This window comes from Harpia harpyja, chromosome 16, assembly GCF_026419915.1.
Source record: "Harpia harpyja isolate bHarHar1 chromosome 16, bHarHar1 primary haplotype, whole genome shotgun sequence".
In the NCBI taxonomy this organism is placed as follows: Eukaryota; Metazoa; Chordata; class Aves; order Accipitriformes; family Accipitridae; genus Harpia; species Harpia harpyja.
In genome coordinates this window covers 32,406,033-32,425,670 of record NC_068955.1, presented here as the reverse complement: position 1 = coordinate 32,425,670, position 19,638 = coordinate 32,406,033, and the positions used below count along the sequence as shown (strand labels likewise).

At 63.6% G+C, this 19,638-nt stretch overlaps 3 protein-coding genes across 6 annotated transcripts; 1 reads left to right on the top strand and 2 right to left on the bottom strand.

The window, feature by feature from the left end:
- Positions 1–121: 121 nt before the first annotated feature.
- On the bottom strand, positions 122–3,909 carry MAX (MYC associated factor X). Of its 4 annotated transcripts, none has more exons than XM_052812029.1 (5): positions 3,764–3,899; positions 3,487–3,513; positions 2,019–2,125; positions 1,227–1,357; positions 122–1,134 (listed from the first exon to the last, which is right to left on the bottom strand). In XM_052812029.1, exons 1-5 carry the CDS (start codon positions 3,797–3,799, stop codon positions 947–949), a joined length of 489 nt encoding a protein of 162 aa, XP_052667989.1. In that variant the 5' UTR covers positions 3,800–3,899; the 3' UTR covers positions 122–946. The 4 variants fall into 4 exon arrangements, with proteins under 4 accessions (XP_052667989.1, XP_052667990.1, XP_052667991.1 ...); XM_052812030.1 differs by having other exon boundaries at positions 1,227–1,350; positions 2,018–2,125; positions 3,764–3,898; XM_052812031.1 differs by lacking the exon at positions 3,487–3,513 and having other exon boundaries at positions 3,764–3,909.
- A 612-nt stretch (positions 3,910–4,521) lies between these two features.
- UNC93B1 (unc-93 homolog B1, TLR signaling regulator) lies at positions 4,522–6,213 on the bottom strand. Its single transcript, XM_052812014.1, has 5 exons — positions 6,020–6,213; positions 5,769–5,951; positions 5,411–5,684; positions 5,049–5,167; positions 4,522–4,960 (listed from the first exon to the last, which is right to left on the bottom strand). The coding sequence occupies exons 1-5, from the start codon at positions 6,047–6,049 to the stop codon at positions 4,691–4,693; spliced, it is 876 nt and encodes a 291-aa protein (XP_052667974.1). The 5' UTR covers positions 6,050–6,213; the 3' UTR covers positions 4,522–4,690.
- Positions 6,214–6,862: 649 nt separating this feature from the next.
- LOC128153093 (aldehyde dehydrogenase family 3 member B1-like) lies at positions 6,863–19,247 on the top strand. The gene is made up of 11 exons (XM_052811986.1): positions 6,863–6,986; positions 10,745–10,948; positions 11,371–11,533; positions 14,135–14,245; positions 14,405–14,525; positions 14,681–14,766; positions 14,994–15,075; positions 15,415–15,801; positions 15,884–16,050; positions 16,253–16,352; positions 18,588–19,247. The coding sequence occupies exons 1-11, from the start codon at positions 6,925–6,927 to the stop codon at positions 18,779–18,781; spliced, it is 1,677 nt and encodes a 558-aa protein (XP_052667946.1). The 5' UTR covers positions 6,863–6,924; the 3' UTR covers positions 18,782–19,247.
- The last annotated feature ends 391 nt before the right edge of the window (positions 19,248–19,638 follow it).

The following is a 19,638-nucleotide window of genomic DNA, read 5'->3' as shown; positions in this document are numbered from 1 at the left end:
CCACCGATGGTGACCCTGGGGACGCGGGGCAGGAGGTGACACCAAGCTCCGGCTGTTTCCAGCCCGCGCCGGGAGCTGCCCCGGTGCCCTCCCGCCCCAAAAACACGCGGCTACCACGGGGAAGGATAAAATAAGTTTTTTTTTTTTTTATTATTTATAGTCTTATAGTAAAGGGAAGCCTTAACTTGCAAGACAACTCTGGGCAGTATGTACAACATACCTTAGATCCATGGAATGAATGGCATCGAAACGGGGACAGGGGACGGGGTCACCTACGGGGCAGGGACGGGACACTAGAGTTCAGAAAATGCCACGGAGGTGGGATGGGGCCGGGGGAGGCGTTTTGGGGGGGTGAGGGAGGGAAGGAAGAGGGGGGCAGGATGCACGCGCAGACCACCCAGCCTGGGCCCCCCCCCCGGCTCTGCAGCCCGTGGAGGGAGGGGTGCGGGCGCTGCCCCCCCGGCTCTCGCAGGCGCTGGGGGCAGGTGGAATTGCACACGCAGAAAATAAATAGCGAGACCCCCAGCGCTTGCCGGGGGGGGGGGGGGGGGGGCAGGCGCAGCTCCCTGCGGGGCCCGGCCTTTTGGGGGGGCACAGGGAGGCGGGGGGGGGGTGCTGCCCGGCACCTGCACAGCCTCACCCTTCAGCTCAGGACTGCCGTGGTCCCCGGGTATAAATAGAAATGCTCATATAAAATCAGAGGGGAGAGGGGCTCGCTAGTTGTGGGAGGGCGACGGGGACGTCTCCTCGCGGCCCCCGCATCCCCCCCCAAGTCTGTCGGGCGGGCGCTGTGAGGCCCTGCCCGGCCGGCTCCTCCCGGGGCCGTTGCGGTTAGAGCAGGGAAAAGGGCCGGGGAGGGCTGGGAAGCTGCAGTCCGAGAGCCTCTACGAGAGAAGGGAGAGAGTCCTTACGCAGCCGGCGGGCAGGCGGAGGGCCGCGGGGGGGCCTAACTGGCCTCCATGCGCAGCTTCTTCCTGCTCTGCGGCTCGTCGGGCTCCGAATCGGAGCTGGAGTCGGAGCCGCCGTCGAAGGCGGAGATGGTGCTGCCCTTGGGGTTGGTGTAGAGGCTGTTGTCCGTCGAGGGGTAGTTAGCCTGCAGCTGGGCGCTCGACCGGGCCTTCTCCAGCGCACGCACTGCAAGGCAGGGCCACCGCGTCACCCCCCCGGGGGCTCCGGCACGCGTGTCACCCCCCTCCCCGAGCCCGGCTCCCGCGGGACCCCCTCACCTTGCTGCTCCAGGAGAGCGTTCTGCCGCTTGAGGTCATCGATGTCCTGCTGGTGCGTGTGGTTTTTCCGGCGCATGTACTGGATGTACTCTGTGGCTTTGTCCAGGATTTGGGCCCGGGATGCCTGTTGCAATAGTGGGAAAAGACAGAGGCAAGATAAAGACCTAGCCCGGGTGTGGGGGGGTGGAACCAGTGGGGTTTTGTCTGCCCCGTCCCACCCGCAGCGCAGCAGAAAGGATTTTGCCATTGCTCTGCTGATGTCACCGGGCAAACCAAAGCCCAACTCTCGTCTCCTCCGGGGACCCAACCGGGGACCCCCGTGGTGGGGCAGAGCCTCGCTGGCACCGGGAGGGCTCATTTCTGGACCCCGCTGACGGTGCTGGGCTTGAACCGAGAGCACCGGCCCCAGCCAAAACGTCCCCCACTGCGGCATCCCGAAACGAGAAGCCACCGTCGCGCGCGAGGGTGCCGACAGCCCCACCGCCGCCAAGCAAAGCACCGCTATCCCCAACGGGCAGAGCTGCCCCGTGGACGAGCCTGGAAGATCCAGCCGCCCGAGGCGGATTCGCCCCCTCTGCCTTCCCAAAAAACCAGGCGGTGCCGGAGGCCGGGGTGCACGACCTGCCCCCAGGAATGCCGCTCGGCAAGCCCCGCGGGCAAGGAACCGTGGCTCAGCCCCGCTGACGTGGCTTCTCGTCGGTGCCGTGGAAATCCCTGTCCAGCCTCGGTGCCGTGGGCCGGGACCCCGGGTGGGCGCGTGGCCGGGCTCCCACCACGCTCCATAAACTCACCTTCTCTCCTTGGAGGGAGGGGACGGAGTCCCGCAGGCTGTGGAAGCTGTCCTTGATGTGGTCCCTGCGCTTGCGCTCCAGCGCGTTGTGATGAGCCCGTTTGTCGGCCTGAGAGGGAAAGGAGAGGGGAGCCTGAGGGGGTGGCACCACGGGGGAAACCGCGACCTGCTCCCCTCTCCCGTGGGTGCTGCAGGACAGCCCACCGGGTCCCAGAAGTCAACGTGAAAAGCCTCGTTAGCATTCCGGCAGCCGCCCCGCTTCGCCTGGTGGAGAGGCCAGGGCAGGAGAAGCCGGGCTGCCGACCTTCACCCAAAAAAAAATCCCACGCTGGCAGCTCCGGATGAGGTGCCTGGAGCCGGTGCGGGAGCTCGGCCGAACCCCCGAGCCCTCCTCGGCCGGGCGGCATGGCGGCCGCGACACCTCCGGCTCCACCGCGGCGGCAGGGCGAGGGCGTGGGAGGAGGTGGCTCCCGTTGCTTTCAGTTTCCCCCCTCCCCGGCCCGTCGGAACCCGTGGGCAGCTTCCTGCTACCGGGGCAGGCCTGAGCACCCACGGGGGGGGGGGCGGGTGGGGGGATGACACAGAGCTGGGGAGCGGAGTGGGGAACAGCACAGCCCCAAGGGCCAGGAGCACCTCGCGACTCTGTCCTGCACCCCCTGAGACATGCCCCCCCCCCCTCCCCAAAACAACCATACACAGGCCCCTCTATCTGCTCTCTGCCAAGAGACACAACCCCATGTGTCCCCCCCAAAAGCACAACCCCCAGTGTCATACAACCCCAAAAGTCGGGCCCACATGCCCCCCCCCCAGAGACAGCCTCCCCAGAGAGACAGCTCCAGATGCCCCCAAAAGACACGACCCCCACATCTCCTCCCCCAAGAGATGCAGCCCCACACATAACGCCCCCCCCAAGAGAGACACCCCCACTTTCCCCCCAAAAGCCCCAGCCCCACGCTCCCCCTCCCCCGAAGAGCCCCAGCCCCACAGATCCCCCCCCAACACACGCCCCTCGAGACCCAAGCCTCGTATATTACACCCCAAACCCACCACCCCCCATCCCCCAGCCCCACAGCCCCCCCAAACACCTCCCCCAAGAGACATAAGCCCCACATATCATCCCCCCCCCCAAACCTCTGACTCCATGCCCCCCCCCAAGGTGTTCCCCCCCCCTTAAAATACACAGCCCCACACCTGCGTCCCTCTCCCAAGCCCCAGCCCCCCAGATTTCCCCCCCTCCAAGAGCCCCAAGCCCCACAGGTCCCCCCCCCAGTTCCCCCCCCAAAAGCCCCCCCCCCCAGAGCCCCAGCCCCACAGATGTCCCCTCCCCAAGCCCCAGCCCCACAGGACACCCCCAAAAACACACATCCCCCTCAAGTGACACAACCCCACAAGTCCGTGCCCCCCCCCCCCCCTTCCCTGCCCCCCTCGCCCCCACGTGCTCCCGGTACCGGGGGGGCGGCAGGGACGTACCGCGGACTGAAACCTCGGCTGCTCCTCCTGAGGGGACCGGACCGGCGGGGAGGAGGAGGAAGAGGAAGAGGAAAAGGAAGGAGGTGTGTGTGTGGGGGGGGACACCGGGAAACGGGGCCGTGATGGAAGGGAAGAGAGAAACCAAACGTTACCCCCCCCCCCCCCCCCGCCTCCGCCACAGCTACCCCTTCCCCGACGGGTACCGGGGGAGGGGGAGCGTCGTTGGGAGGTGCGGGGGGGGGTGTGGGGGGTGTCCCGGTAACGGGGACCGACTCACGTCGCTCTCCACCTCGATGTCATCGTTGTCGCTCATCGCTACCGGCCGGGGGGGAGCCGCGGGCCGCGCCGCCGCCACAACAACAGCCGGCAGCGCGCAGGCGCCGCCGCACGTGACCGCCCTCCGCCAACCGCGCCCCCTCCCCTCCCTGCTCCGAGGGGAATTGTGGGTAAGGGAGTCCGACGGGGGAGGCGGGCCAATGAGTTGGCGCAGGGCGGGGGACTACAACTCCCGGCGTGCACCGCGCGGGAGCGCGGTGCACGCCGGGAGTTGTAGTCGTTTCACCCCTCCCTCCCGTCCAGGGTGGCCCCTAGCGCGCGCTTCCCCTCATGGAGGGCGGCGAAGCCGCGACGACGCGAAGGCGGAGTACGGCGGCAGCGGAGGCGGCGGGCGGGAGAGCTTTTATTGAGCCATAAAGGTGCAAAGGGGGACCGGGCCGGCTTGGATGTGGTACCTCAGGGGGTGGCGGGGGGCTGTGGGCCTGCCTGGGGGGCTGCGGGCCTGGCCTGGGGGCTGCAGGCCCACCTAGAGGCTGTGGGCCTGGCCTGGGGGGGCTGCGGGTCTGGCTTGAGGGGCTGCAGGCCCGCCTAGGGGCTGTGGGCCTGGCCTGGGGGGGCTGTGGGTCTGGCTTGAGGGGCTGTAGGCCCGCCTAGGGGCTGTGGGCCTGGCCTGGGGGGGCTGCAGGTCTGCCTGGGGGGGCTGCGGGTCTGGCTTGAGGGGCTGTGGGCCTGCCGAGGGGCTGTGGGCCTGGCCTGGGGGGGCTGTGGGTCTGCCTGGGGGGGCTGTAAGCCTAGCCTGAGGGGAGCCTGTGGAAGTTTGGGCCCGCTCGGGGGGTTTGGGCAGCTTCAGGGAGGGCCGTGGACCCTCCCTTCAGGTTCAGAGAGCAGGGGGGTGGCCACCACGGCGGTGCGGCAGGACAGGCTGTCTCTAACCCAGCTGGTCCCCATCATCTTTTGGCAGTTCGTCCCCTCCGGTGGCCTCCGTTGGGTGCTCATCATTGTCGTCCTTGCCACCGTCGCCCTCCGAGCCGGTCTCGTCGGAGTCGTCCTCCTCCAAGTAACGGTAGCCGTGCATCTTGTGGCGCGGGCGGGGGATGCGGGGCAGGCGGTATGCCACGTGCTGTGCCACCTTGTGCTCCATCCAGAGGTAGGCCCCCACCGCCACCGCCAGCGTCAGCAGCATGATGGAAAGCTTGGCCTGCAGGAGGGCAAAGCGGGGGATTAGCATGGCACTGCACCCCCCCCGAGCCTGGCAGGCACCAGAGGTGGCACCCGGCCACGCTTACCTTCATGGGCAGCCCCGACCACAGGTAGACGGTGAAGATCGCCAGGGCTTGCCACCAGTGGTAGATGGTGAAGACGAAGTCTTGGCGCTCCTTGTCCTCGTACAGCACGCCCAGGAGGACTGCGCCAGAGGAGACCAGCTGTCAGCATCCCCCTCCCGTTCCGGTGTCCCCTCTCGGGGCACTGTTAGCAGGATCCAGCTGCAGTAGGCCTGTCCCGCTCCTTGTCAGCGGGTCCAAGGAGCTGGGCACCAGCAGGTTGCGGTGCCGGGGGACACGAGGAGAGGATGCGTTGGGGAGCTGGGGACAACCTGGCCGTGCCAGAGGACAAGAGAGGCTGTGTCGGGGACCTTCCCGGTACTCACTGCTAATGCCAGTCTTGTTGAGGGCGCTCCCCATGCCCCAGAGCACGGCTATGGAGTAGAGCAGAGGTGCCTGGACCAGGTGCCGGGGCTCGGGTGCCCAGCAGAAGAGAGTCACCAGGAGGGCAGCGTGAACGAGGGCTCCGGCCAGCAGCGGGATCTGCCGCCTCAGGCGCAGCATGCAGAGGGCCAGGCTGGAGCAAGCCGAGGCGGAGAAGCCATAGGCCATGAGAAGGTACGCCAGATTCTCCAGCCCCAGGGCACACACGCCGTAGTTCTGCAGCGAGGACAGGCTCAGCGTCACCCGGCCGGGCTGTCCCCGCTCTGTCACCCCCCTCCCCGCCCCGTCCCCAGGCTCTACCAAGGAGAAGCCGGTACAGACGAAGAGCACCTCGAAGCCGCTGTAGATGAACAAGGGGAAGAGGTGGCGCAGGCGGTAGTCCCGCATGTGCTTGAAGGGCAGCTGGAAGATGTTCCCCCAGCCAATGCTGCGCAGGTCGATCTCTTCCGTGGGCCGATACGCCGAGCCGCAGAGCACCAGGACCTGCCGCGCAACCGTGGGTGAGGCACTGCCGGCGTTCCGTCCCGTGCCCTGCCCACCCTGGCACTCACCACCAGCATGGCGAGGAAGGCGGCCGCCATCAGGGCACTCTCCACGATGATGAGGTTGATGCTGCGGGGCAGGCTCTGCAGCACCGTCTTGTTGAAGCCGGGCAGCGTGCCGTGGCTCAGGGTCCCTGCCGGGGAGGGCGGCACACATGCCACGGCTCAGCCCCCACCGGGGGGGTCCCCGTGCCACCGCGCCATCCCGCACCACACACCACCGTGCCATCCCGCGCCCGCGCGCTCACCGCAGTGCTTGACCCCGAAGAGCGTGTGGTTGAGCTGGTAGAGGTAATTGTTGAGGAAGAAGAGCATGGGCATCTGAGCGCAGACGAAGCTTAGCTGCAAGACATATAGGGGGGGATGCTCAGTGCCGGGCTGCCCGGCGTGGCCCCCTGCCCGCGCCACGCGCCTTGCCGGCACTCACGTGGAAGCAGGTGTAGAAGACGGTCTGGAAGATGATGATGTAGGTGTTGCAGGCGCCCCGTGGCGCCCGCTGCTGCTCTTGCACGTGCTCCTCCTTGTAGTTGACGTACTCGTAGTACTTCTGGGCCATCCTGCAAGGCACGGTGGGTCAGCTGGTGCTCCCCGGCCCCCCTACCCACCCTGTCCGCCCCCCGCCGCTGCCTACCGCGTGATGTAGTTGCCCATGGAAGCCCAGAGAGGAACGATGGCCACCCCGATGGCCACAGCGGAAGGCACCAGCGTGTAGTAGCGCTCCCAATAGTTGCTGGAGACGAAAAGGGCGTAGATGCCCACCGCCAGAAACATGGCCCACTTGGTGCCGAAAAACCTGCCGGGGCGAGGAGGGAGAAGCATGGGCCCCCGTGCCGGTGTGCCGGCGGGGAGCGCGGGCGGCACCGTACCTGATGAGGACGGGCGTGTAGAGCAGCGCCGCGACGGGGGTGACGTTGATGCCCATCAGCACCTTGCGGTCGATGTCCTCCAGTTGTATGTTGCTGTACTTCACCTCCCGGTAAGTCTCATCGTAGTGCAGGATCAGCTGCATTTGCAGGAGGCCTGGGGGGGGGTCCAGCAGCCGTCACCCCCTGCCCTGAGCCCCCTACACCTCGGTGGGGGGTCCCCAGAGAGGGGCAAGGCCGTACCCAGGTAGACACCGTAGGTGAGCGTGCCGGCCAGGCTGGCGGCCAGCACGTTCTTGACGATGCCGAGGCGCTTGCGGCGATAGTACTTCTGCTCCTCCTCCTCCTCGTTGTAGTCGGGGTGAGCACCCACAAAATCGTCCAGCTGCGGGTGACCCCAGCCGTCAGCCCTGGGGATGGCCACCGCGGGCCCAGCCCCCCACGGGTCCCCCCCCTCGGCCTCACCTGCGTCTCCGTCCCCTCGGCGCTCGACCCATCACCCGCCACCATCTTGGCCGCATCCTGGTAGCAGCTGGGGTCTTTCTCCATCGCCGCCTCTGGGCAGGGGGGGCCTGGATGGTGTCAGGGCTGGGGTGGGGGGGACACTATTGGCACCCCCAAGCCCTCTACCCACGTGTCTCGTACGCCCACAGCTGCACCCATGGGCTCAGCACCCCCAGCCCCCGCACCCCTACACCCAGCACCTCGCACCCTCGTACCCTGCACCCCTACACCGGGCACCCACGTGCTTTGCACCCCTGCGCCCAGCACCCCCACACCGGTCCCCAGCCCCCTGCTCCCCGGTCCCAGAGCCGTGCGGGCCGGCCCGGGCGGGGGGGGCGGAGCGGGCGATGCTTCCTCTTTCGGACGGGATCGGGGCGGGCAGGACCGGGGGGGGGTTTAAAGGGGCCGCTCCGGCACCCCCCCCACCCCTCCCCGGCTCCCGCACCCCCCCCCGTGTCCCGCACCCCTCGTGTCCCGCAGCCCCCCCGGGTCCCGGTCCCGGTCCGCCTGCGCTGCTGCCGCCTCCAGCCCGTACCCCCCCCTCCCATACCCCCCACCCTGCGCCCATCCTCAGCATCCTGACCACCCCCCCCGTACAGCACCCATCCCACCCCAACCTGCACAGCACCCTGACACCCCCCCCCCCCACTTCACAGCACCCATTGCACACCCCTACCACACGGCACCCTGACCCCCCCCCCCTGCACAGCACCCATTGCACCCTATCCCTCACACAGCACCCACCCCAACCCACACGGCCCTCATTCTGCTCCCTGCCCAGCACCCCGCTCCCCAGCACCCCTGTCCCCCCCCCCCCCCCAGCACCCCCACCGGGCCCTGGTGTGGGTGCTGCCAGCTCGGGGTGGCCCGTGGCACTGGGTGCCTGTCCTGCTCTGGGCCCTGCCGCTCTCGCTTCCCTTTCCCGGCCCGGGTGATGTGGCAGGGTGCCCCGGGTGGGGGGACACCTCGTTTTGGGGGTGCGAGGCTGGTTTGGGGGGTTGGCGGGGCATACGCTTGTCCTCGCGTCACCCAAAACCCGGGGCTGGGAGGGCGTCCGGGCACGTGGCGATGGCGGGGTGCCCATGGCCGTGCAGTGCCGGTGCCACAGGGCAGGGTGGGGAGATCTCTGGGCAGGGCCGAGGGTAAAATCTCCGTCACCGGGAGCCGGGGCAGGATCCGGCCCAGCCGGTAGCGGGGGATTCTTGAGATGCGGTGAAGGAGCAGCCAGTGCCACGTGGGAGGGTGATGAGGTTGTGGCTCCCATGGGACGAGGGGGACATGGTGGGGGACAGCCCTGGGAAGGGGCACGGCAGTGGTGCAGGATGCGGCCCTGGGAGCAACACCTGCCCCGAGGTCCCCTTCGTCCTGGGCAAGAGGAGCCACCCCGGGGTGCGGGGGGGAAAGGGCCTTTCCCGGGGGTGCGGGTCTGTGACCCCAAACCCGAGCGATGGTGGACGGCGAGGCAGGTTGGGGGTACAACCCCCCCAGCGTGTGTCATCCCCCCCCGGGGCTGATTTGCATCCCCAGCACCGTGCGACCCCCGGGTCTGCAGCCGCCTCAGTTCAGGCTCCGGTGACGGAGATGGAGAGCTGGTCCCCCGGTTTTCCCCATCCCCCGGGGCTGTGTGGAGCATCTCCTCCCCGGGCACGTCCCAAATTGGGGTGGGGGGCCCCGGTACCCCCCACGAGCCCATTCTCAGTACTGATCCACTGCTGTCCCTTGTGGGTCTCTCCGATGGACATGTGGCATCCTCCGTGGAGGCAGGGGCTGCTCGGGAAGGCCTGTGCCCCCCTCAAAGCCAGGGTTGGCTCTTGGGGCTGCTCTGGGCATCATGGCCAAGCTCACGGTGCCAGTTTGGGGTGCTGCCAGGGGGGAAACTATTCCCCCTTCCCTGGGGGGCTGCTGTGGGTCCCCGGGGAGTGTGGCCGTGGGGACTGAGCCCGGGGCGCGGTGGCAGGGTGTGTGGTGCAGGGCTGCTGCCCTTCCTGTTTACGAAGCGGGGTAATTAAGGTGGGGTGGGGGAGCGGGCGTGTGGGGAGCCGACGTCGGTGGAGGGGAGGTGAGGGCTGCGGTGCCGGGCAGGAGGAACCGGTGCCGGCAGGCAGGGCCGGGTGCGGGGTGAGCTGAGGGCTCAGGCGGCCGGCACTGGGGTGGGAGTGGGCAGCCCTGTGGGCAGAGAGGGGACCCATGGGGTCCATCGGGGGTGTCTGCGGGGTCCCCGTGGGTCAGGGTGGTCCTGGGGAGAAGGATGATGGGTGTCTCTGAGGTCCCCGTGGGTCAAGGTGGCCCTGGGGAGCAGGGTGACGGGTATCTGTGGAGTCCCAATGGGTCAAGGTTCACGGTGGTGGTTTGGTGGCCATGGGAGTTCCCCAGTGCCACCGTCCCATCCCATCCCATTCCATCCCAGGCCTTGTCCTCATCGCCAGCCCCACGGAGGCGGGGTGCTATCTCCCCACGGCCAGCCCCACGGAGGCGGGGCACAATCCTGCCCACCCCCAGCCATGGGGCCCGGCCACTGGCCCCACAGCATTTAGGAGGGGCACCCTGAGCCTCGGCAGTGCCAGCCCGGCCTCACGCTCCTCTCGCCACCGCTCAGCCCCCCAGGTAGGCACCTTGGGGCCCCAGGGACCGGACCCCCCTGCGTGGCACTCGGCTGGCCCCATGGCTGGGCTTCTCTGACCCCACGCAGGTGGAGGCTGTGGGGCACTGGGCATCCCGCTGGGTGGGTTCCCTTGAGGAAGGGTGCTTTGGGCATGGAGGGGGGCATGGGGGGCAGATGTGGGGCTGCGGCTCTGCTCCCCAGCTCTGGGGATGTCTTTGTGTGCTGGTGGCGCGATGCTGTGCCCGAAGGTGGGCTGGGCTGCGGCAGTACCGGTGCTGGCTCACACGGCCCCACGCTCGGGTCCCTGGGGATCCCCATGGGTCAGCCTGGGATGCTGGCCCACACTAGGGTCCTGGGGGATCCCCGTGGGGCAGCCTGGGATGCTGCCCTGCACTGGGGGCTCTGGGGATCCCTGTGGGGCAGCCTGGGATGCTGCCCCACACCAGGGTCCCAGAGGTCCCCATGGGGTGACCCTATGTCAGCAGGGCAACCTGGGCAGGTCCATGGCTGGAGGCTGGTGGCCATCCCGGAGCGCGGGGAGGGCCTGGGAATCCCAGGCATCCCCCGCCGGGCGCACCGGGGCCTCTGGCAGCCGCGCCGGGCTGAGTCACCCCGCGGCCTGGACAGCCCTGAGCACCAAGCCACCCTTCAAAGGTGCCGCAGGCAGCCCTGGCTTGCTCGGGGCACGGGTGACTCCTCTTGGGACCGAGCTGGCATCTCCAGTGCTTCCAGCTCCGGCGTAACTCACCCCGTGTCTCTCCCCAGGGTCACCACACTGTCCGTGGAGACTGGCAGCTCCTTCCCGCAGCTCGGCATGCACCAGTCCCTCGAGCCCCCTGGGCAGCAGCCCCCGGGCTACAGCAAGTGCAGCCCCATGGGCAGTGATGCCGGGAAAGCTGCCGGGTGCAGCGGGGGCAGCGGGGGCAGCGGAGGCATCGGGAAGGGGCCGGTGATCTGCAGTGCCGTATGGTGAGAGTGAGGGGCTGGGGGCATGTGGCTGGGGGCGGAAGGGAGACAGGGTGCTTGGGGTGAGGTGGGCAGGGGGTGCTGTGGCAGTGCTGGGGTGACGGAGTCCCCAGGTTGCTGCTGCTGAGGGATGCTGGGGGACAAGTTTGGGGTCCATGGGCCACCGCACCCCTGTGTAGCCCAAGGGAGGAGACTGCCGGGAATGGTGCAGTGTAGGGTGCACAAGGAGCCCTTGCTCCTGGCAGCAGGGGGAAGACTCAGGTGTGTGGACTCCCTGCCCTCTCCCCAAGGACTCTGGGGCTCTGATGTGATGCTGGGCTGGGGTGACGCAGAGCTGGGGTGATGTGGAGCTCCTCTCCATCCTCACTGGGAGTGTGAGAGGCTGGGACGGGGCTGGGATCCCTCTGACATCCCCATTCCCACAGTGGGAACCCCTATGCGGGGCTAGTGAGCCACCTGCGGGCAGCCTGGCTTTCGGGGAAGACGCGGCCCATGGAGTACCGTGTGGCTCAGCTGGAGGCCCTGGGACGCTTTCTGGATGAGAAGAAGCAGGACATCCTGGAGGCCACCGCCGCAGACATGGGCAAGGTGAGAGGGGGCCGGGTGCTGGCCACCGGGGTCAAATCTTTGGGGCCCTTCATACCCCCTTGTCTGGGTCTTGCACCCTGCTGGGTGCAGGTGTGGGGCTCTGGGCATGGGGATCCCCTCGTCAGGGTCCTGCATCCCCCTTGACGTGCTCCAGGGCTGGTGTGGTGCACCCGTAGGTGCTGGGTCCCTGCAGAGCTCTGTGTAGCAAGCGTTAGCTGGAGCATGCGTAGGGACCATGCTGCTGGGCAGGGTCGATGCTGCTAACCCTGTCTCCGGTGCACTTAAATGGGGCAAAGCCTCTGTTGGCCGATGCGAGGTGGAACCTCGGCATTACCCAGCTTCGCCCTCTGCATCTGCCCCACGCCTCGAGTCCCCGGTGGCTTCGTGCGACCTCCGCAGATGGTGATGTCCTGGGGTGCTCCTCGCCAGCACAGTCGCACCTGGGATTACTGGTGTTGTGCAACTTGCTGGCCTTGCACATTCCTCCCAGGACTGCTCAGGGCCGGGGCGGCTCGCTGGCCTCGTAGGGACTGGTTTTATTGGCATGGTGCTGAGCCGTGCGGTGGCACAGGCAGGGACCTGGATGTGGCTCTGGGTATCGCGGCACGCTAGGAACTCCCGGATGGTCTGCCGAGGAAGCAGGAGCATTCCTGCTGTGGCTGTGTCTAGCAGTCTCAGCTCAACTCTTCTCTGTCTGGCCGCTTCAGGATCCTTTTCTCCCCCTTTTTCCCTTCCTGACATGTGCTGCAGCCCAGCGGACCACCGCCCGCTTCTCTCAGGCAGCATTAGGAAATCTTTTCAGAGGGATGGCTTGCCCCAGTGCAACATAACTGGTCTTAACTGGTAGTGGTAGCACTCAGACCCAAAAGACTTGTGTCTGTGGGCATATCAGTGCAGCGGCCCGTGCCCTCAGACACGGCTTTCAACATCTTGACATCTCCCAAGGTTTGTAATTGCCTTGTTTGTTTGAGGTGAGGGCCTTCTCCTTCAGCCGGGGATTGATAGGTATCAGTGCTTGAAGTGCGTCCTTCATCTCTTCTAATTGTATGTAATTAGAGCTGGTCGTCTAGTAATATGCTTGTTATGCAGTCAGGCCTTCATAGTTAGATGGACAATTCATCTGGTCTTACATATCTGAGGTGGGTGCCTCACCTCCAGGGATGCCGGTTTCTCTCCATTGATGATTGAAGGCATTTGGATGACCTCAGACTTAATGTCCCATCTTACAACCTTCGTGTCCCATCAAAACCCTTAGTGGCCCATCTTCAACAGCAATTTCCTCATCCTCCTAGTGATGCAACTGTCAGCCCTGGCCGAGAGCGGCTCCGTTGCTTCACCGGACATCCGATGTGCCTGCTGAGCCCTCACGTCTAGGAGCAGCTCAGCCTCCTGGCAGTGGCGTGTGTCCAGGCGCTTGAGCGGCGTTGGGGACCTGAAAATCTCTTGAGTGGGGCTTGGTGGTGGAGCATGAGAGGTTGCTGCCTGGGAGCCAACAATCAAACTTTCCAACCCCAAAGTGGTGTTTTGCTGCAGCGATGGAGGAAGGCTCCCACCCAGGGATGCTTTTGGGTTGGAGGAGTCCAAAGGACCTTGTGGTGGAGGGTGTCAGACACCTGCGCCCACTGCGCTTTGCAAACACGGCTTCAGAGCGCAGGAGCTTTGCTCTGGGGTGACGGAGGGGCTTTACTGAGCCTGCTGAGTTATCTTCTTGTGTCTTCATGCTTCTGCAAGAACAGTCCTGAGCTGTGCTTCACGGCTGTGGTTACAGCAGCAGAGAGGACCCACCGTGGGCAGGAAATGCCTCAGCAGCCCCTGTGATCCCGGCTCTGACGTCCCGCCACCGCTCCCAAGTCACTGTCCATTTAGTCATGGGATGGTGTATCTTGGAGAAACCTGCTGGGTTTGTTTAATTCCCTGACTGGGGCATCTCACCCGACCTGCCTTTCCCAGCTGCCTGCCAGCTCAGTGCAGGAGTCCCAGGAGCTATGGGGGGTTTCTGCCTGGGACGGGGAGTCTGGTGACATGCAGCCGAGCTCCATCATCAGGCATTTAATTAAGCGGTTGCTCTTCTTTACATTTCTGTTTGAACAAAGCAGGGTCTTAAGTTCAGCTTCTGTGCACGGGCTGTGGGAGGGAGCTCAGGGCTTTGCTTCCAACTCTTGTGTCCAAGTGGTTGGGACGCAAACGCACCAGTACAACAGCACTGTTCCGTCCCAGGTCAGCAGCGCAGAGCTGCCTCTGACACCAGTACCAGCTTTTCTGGAGCTCCTGGAGCTCCGGTGACATTGCTCGGTCCCCCCTTGGCTCAGGGCTCTGTTGCCAGGTGAGCAGTTCACAGATGCTGAGCTCAGGAGGCTGTTAAATATTGTGAAGATGTTAAATATTGTTTTTTTCCTCTGGCCAAATACCTATTTTCATAAAATTTCAGGGACTGTGATATTGCCTGGGGGTTGCAGGAGGTGATAGCAACTTCTGCTTAATAGCTGCTACTTAATAGCTTCTCCTGCTCTTTATGGGCAGAAGAGGGGGGAGATGTTCCCTGCAGAAGGGGAGGAGATGGGGTCAGTGTTGGTGTGATGCTTACGTGATGTCTGTCGCCAGCCATCCTTTGAGGCTTACTTCACCGAGATCCTCCTCTGCAAGAACGAGCTCAACAGCACCCTGAACAACCTGTGCCACTGGATGAAGGACGAGCACGTGGACAAGAATCTGGTAAGGCAGAAGCTCTGGGCTGACCTGGGAAAGGAAGAGGGGGAGACAAATTGCCAGTGGCAAGGGGCAGAGCGGGTTGGGGAGGGCAGCACTGTGTGCTGGGCTGAGGCAGGGCAGGAGGCGGTGGGAACGGCACTGAGGTAGTGTTCTTTCTCACAGGTGACGCAGCTGGACTGTGCCTTCATCCGCAAGGACCCGTACGGGGTGGTGCTCATCATTGCGCCCTGGAACTACCCCATCCACCTCTTCCTGGTGCCCCTCATCGGGGCCATCGCTGCCGGTGAGCCGAAGCTCTCTCCTGGCCCGGAGGATCCAGGCAGTGCCAGGCGCACCAGCAAGGGGGTCTGGCCAGTGGCCTCGTCCCCAGCCTGGGGTGCCAGAAGGGCTGGCTGTCAACCATGTCACTGCTCTGATGTCCTGTCGATCTCCCGCCAGGTAACTGTGTTGTTGTCAAACCCTCGGAGACGACCAAGAACAGCGAGAGACTTATTGCCGAAATGCTGACCTGCTACCTGGACAATGTAAGAAGCTCTTCCTGTCCTTGTCCCTGTCCCTGCCCCAGGGCCACGGTGTTCCCAACCCTGCTTTGCACGCGCCAGCACCACGCCATCCCTGGTTTCAGGTGCTGCCGTACCTCCTTCCTCCACGCTCAGCCGGTGTCCACGTGCCCAGCAGCCCGCGATGCTTTTGGTGGGGACGGGGACACAGTGGATGCTGACAGTGGGTGACCCTTCCTCTTATGTTGCAGGACTGCTTTGCTGTGGTGACTGCTGGCGTGCAGGAGACCACCAGACTGCTGGAGAACAAATTCGACTACATCTTCTTCACCGGTATGTCCCGAGGGCCAGAGCAGAGCCCTACCTGGTTTTTGTGCAATGAGGAAGAGGGATTCCCGCTGGACACCCCGCTGTGGCTTACCCTGCCCGTCAACATGCGATGGTGGGCAGCCTGCCTGCGAACAGGACCCCTTCCCTGCCCTCTGAGAAGGCAGGGCTTGTGTTGGGGATCTTGTGTCAGGATCCGTTGGAGGATCCGGGGGGTGTGTGTCTGAGGGTCTGGTGGGACTTGGTGTGTTTTCCCTGGACCTGGCTCCCCAGAGTGCCACATCCCAGAGTTGTGCTGTAGCATGGTGGGATCCTCACCGTGATGCATCTTTTCCCGGCCCACAGGCAGCCCCGCCGTGGGGAGGATCGTGATGACAGCCGCTGCCAAGCACCTGACGCCCGTGACGCTGGAGCTGGGGGGCAAGAACCCCTGCTACGTGTCCGACACCTGCGATGTGCAGAACGTGGCCCGGCGGGTGGCCTGGGGCCGCTTTTTTAATGCGGGGCAGACCTGCCTGGCACCCGACTACGTGCTGTGCACTGTGGAGATGCAGGAGAAGCTGATGCCCGCTCTGCGTGAGGCCATCACCGAGTTTTTTGGCTCCAACCCTCGGGAGTCCCCTGACTTCGGCCGCATCGTAGGGGATAAGCAGTTCCGCCGCATCCGGGCGCTGCTGTGCAGTGGGCGCGTGGCCATCGGAGGACAGACGGACGAGAAGGAGCGCTACATCGGTGAGGGCCCGGGGCCCCGGGGCTTGTGGGACCATCCGTGCCTGCGCACTGAGTGATGCGTTGCCATAACCCTTCTCCGCAGCTCCCACGGTGCTGGCAGACGTGCTGCCCTCTGATCCGGCCATGCAGGAGGAGATCTTTGGGCCCATCCTGCCTATCGTCGTTGTGGCCAACATGGATGAAGCCATTGACTTTATCAATGCGCGGCCGCGACCGTTGGCTGTCTACGCCTTCTCCTGTGACAGCAAGGTGCGTGGCCCAGAAAGTGGGGTGAGGGGAACGGGGCAGTAGGGCTAGCGCCCACCTCCCTGACACTCCGTGGCATGCTCTGGAAGGGTCTTTTGAGCCCAGCTGCTCTGGGCACACCGGGCTGATGGGGTGATGTTTGACAAGCGGTGCCCGTGGAGCCAGGGTGCGAGACCCACGTCCACCTTCTCTGCTTCCCTCCCAGGTGGTGAACCAGGTGCTGGAGCGGACAAGCAGCGGCGGCTTCTGCGGCAACGACACCCTGATGCACGTGACGTTGACCTCGCTGCCCTTCGGTGGCATCGGTAGGTCCAAATCCCCCAACCTGCCTGCCCCTGGCCAACGTGAGCCGGGCGTGATCCTACCCCTGGTGCCTGAGCCATGCTGGCCGTGGCGAGGAAGGGTCTCGGGGGGGTCCAGGTCCAGAGGGCTCAATGGTCTGCAGGGAAATCCTTCTGCACCAGGCAGGACCCCACCAGAAGCCCTTTGCTTCACTGCGCCAGGGCTGAGCTCTTGGGCTTTGCAGCCCTGTTTCTGCTGACCATGCGTGGAGCACTGTGAGGTTTCTTCTCTCTTTTCTTGCTGTCCCAAGCACAGTGTTCCTTGAGTATGTGCAAATGCTTCATATAAAAGGTAGGGAAATCTGTACCACTTGATTATTTCCCTGGTATTTCCGAGCAGCACGGGCACTGTGAGTAAATTTTGTGCCAGGGTTTGGTTCCTGCCCTACTCAGGCTTACCTGGGTGCTCCTCAAGGGCTGCTCCCTTTGGTCTATCCTATGGTCACTCTGCTCCTCATCTGGGAACGTCTGACTTGTCATGCTTCTTGGGTAGGTGAGGTTCCTCCTGCAGATGGCGTGGTGCTGGATAGGAGCCCTTAACGTCACTCAGGAGCAGGCTTGTACATTCATTCTGCCTTTTAGGACTAAAGAGTAGGAGCAAAACGCTTAGAAATATCTGGAGAACCTGCTTATGGTAACTTGGAGATCCTCCTTGGCAAAGAGGAAGAGTTTCTGCTCTCCAGGGGCAGCAACAATTGTTTTCTCAGGTGAAAAGTGAGGTCTGCTCAGTCCTGGGCCCTGGTTGTAGCATTGTCCAGGGAAGAACACGGGAATACAGGAAGCCTCTGATGATGTTTCCCCAGAATACTTTCCCAATGTCCTGTTCTCTTCCCCAGAATATTCTCTGGGGAAAATATCTGTTTTATGCTGCCCATGCTCAGCATCTCTGTCAGGGCTCATGGCTGATTCAGACATCATAGGACACCACGACAGAAAAGCACGATTAATTCCTTGCCTGACTGTGGCTCAGGGAACAATTTTTGGTGGTTCCCATCCCATAACTTATCTTTATGGAAATGATTCAGACAAACTGCCTCAAATTATCAGGTGAAGCCATTTTATAGCAGCCCAGTCAGGTGAAGGGTCTGAAGTCATCGGGGTGAGATGGCATTCACTAAAGCTTCCACAGTAGCTCAGATGTGAAGTCACTGGGCTATTAACCGCAATGTGCAACCTCAAGCTTAAACCAGCCACAGGAATCAGGAGAACTGGTGTTGCTAATGTGGCTCCAATTTTTAAGAGCTCCAGGAAGAAGCTGACCTTCGTAGGGGCCACGCTGGTAGCTCCCAACCATAGGTAGATATGGTAGAGCACCGTAGAGGTTGTAGAGGGAAATTGAGCCTTGTAGACCCAGCAAAGCTTATGTAGATAAATGTTGGCCAGTAAAAATGATGCACTTGGACCTCCAAACAGTGGTGAGGTGCAGAAGGATTTGCTGGACTGAGTGGCTGTGGAGCTGGAAAAGGCACAGGGAAGGGTGAGATCTCCTCCACCACGTCTGCGTTGCTCAGCAGCGGGAGCATTTGCATGAGTGTCGTGGTTTAACCCCAGCCAGCAACTAAGTACCACACAGCTGCTCACTCACTGCCCGCCCTCCCCCAGTGGGATGGGGGAGAGAATTGGGAAAAAAAGTAAAACTCGTGGGTTGAGATAAGAACAGTTTAATAGAACAGAAAAGATGAAACTAATAATGATAATGATAACACTAATAAAATGACAATAGTAACAATAAAAGGATTGGAATATACAAGTGATGCACAACGCAATTGCTCACCACCCGTCAACCAATGCCCAGTTAGTTCCCGAGCAGCGATCCCCCCACTCCCCCCGGCTTATATACTGGGCATGACATCACATGGTATGGAATACCCCTTTGGCCAGTTTAGGTCAGCTGTCCTGCCTGCGTCCCCTCCCAACTTCTTGTGCCCCTCCAGCCTTCTCACTGGCTGGGCATGAGAAGCTGAAAAATCCTTGACTTTAGACTAGACATTACTTAGCAACAACTGAAAATGTCAGTGTGTTATCAACATTTTTCTCATACCTAACTCAAAAACATAGCACTGTACCAGCTACTAGAAAGACAATTAACTCTATCCCAGCTGAAACCAGGACAACGAGGAAAGCCTGTAAGGTTTTCTTTGCGTTGATGACGCTCAGCGGAGTCCCGTAGCAAGTTTGGACCTGTGCTGTGTGTTGCAGGAAACAGCGGCTTGGGGAAATACCACGGCAAGTTCACCTTCGACACCTTCACCCACCACCGCGGCTGCCTGCACCGCAACATGGGCCTGGAGACCCTCAACGCCCTGCGCTACCCGCCCTACAGCCAGCAGAAGCTGGGGCTCTTGACGGCCACCTTCGAGATCAAGCGCAAGGGCATGTGCACCCTGCTCTGAGGGCTGCCCCCCGGTGCTCACGGACTGGGAGGGGGGGACTCCTGGCTGGGTCTCCCCAGGGAGCAAAACCACCCTCCCCAGGAGACCGGTATCCTCCTCCCTCCCCGGCACCGGTCTCCCGTTCCCTCGCCACGTCCTTTGCCTCGCTGCCACCCTGACGCAGGTTGGATGACGGGGATGGACATCTCGTCCCGCACCTTCACTCATCCCCAGCTGTCTCTGCTCCAGGGGAGCTGTTTGCTGGGACACATATGAAATGACAAAAAGTTCTTTTTCTCAGCCCGTACTTCTCTTCCCAGCAGAGAAATGGTCCCCACCAGGCTGAGGACCAGCAGTTAGCCCCATCTCCCGCTAGACGGACCTTTCCTTCTGGATGAACCTCACTCTCCCTCCTCTCAGTGCCGGCCGTTGCTTTTTCCTCCATGTAACCCTGTCTGTAGTAAAGACTTTGCATTGAGCTCTCCTGCCTGGCCTCCCCTCGCGCCTCTGTCACCCGGCTTGGGGGGTACTGGGCAGGAATCCAGCAGCTGAGCCCCAGGGGGTGGGTGCCCAGAGCCCCAACGTCCCCATCCATCGCAATGACACCCTCAGCCACACCATCACAACCCGATGGGGTTGCGTCCACCTCCCATCACCCCATGCCTGGTGCCTGCGTGGCACTGAGGTGCCCCGGGCTGGATTTGGGGCGCGTTTTGCATCCCAAGTGGTTTGGGCTGGAGCGGAGGCAGCGGTGACGTGCGGCAGGGCAGGCAGCCTCCCTCCTCCGGGGGAACGAGCTGTACCAGGGACTGGGGTGGCTGCCTGCCTGCACCCTGCCTGCACCCTGCCTGCACCCTGCTTGCACCCTGCCTGCACCC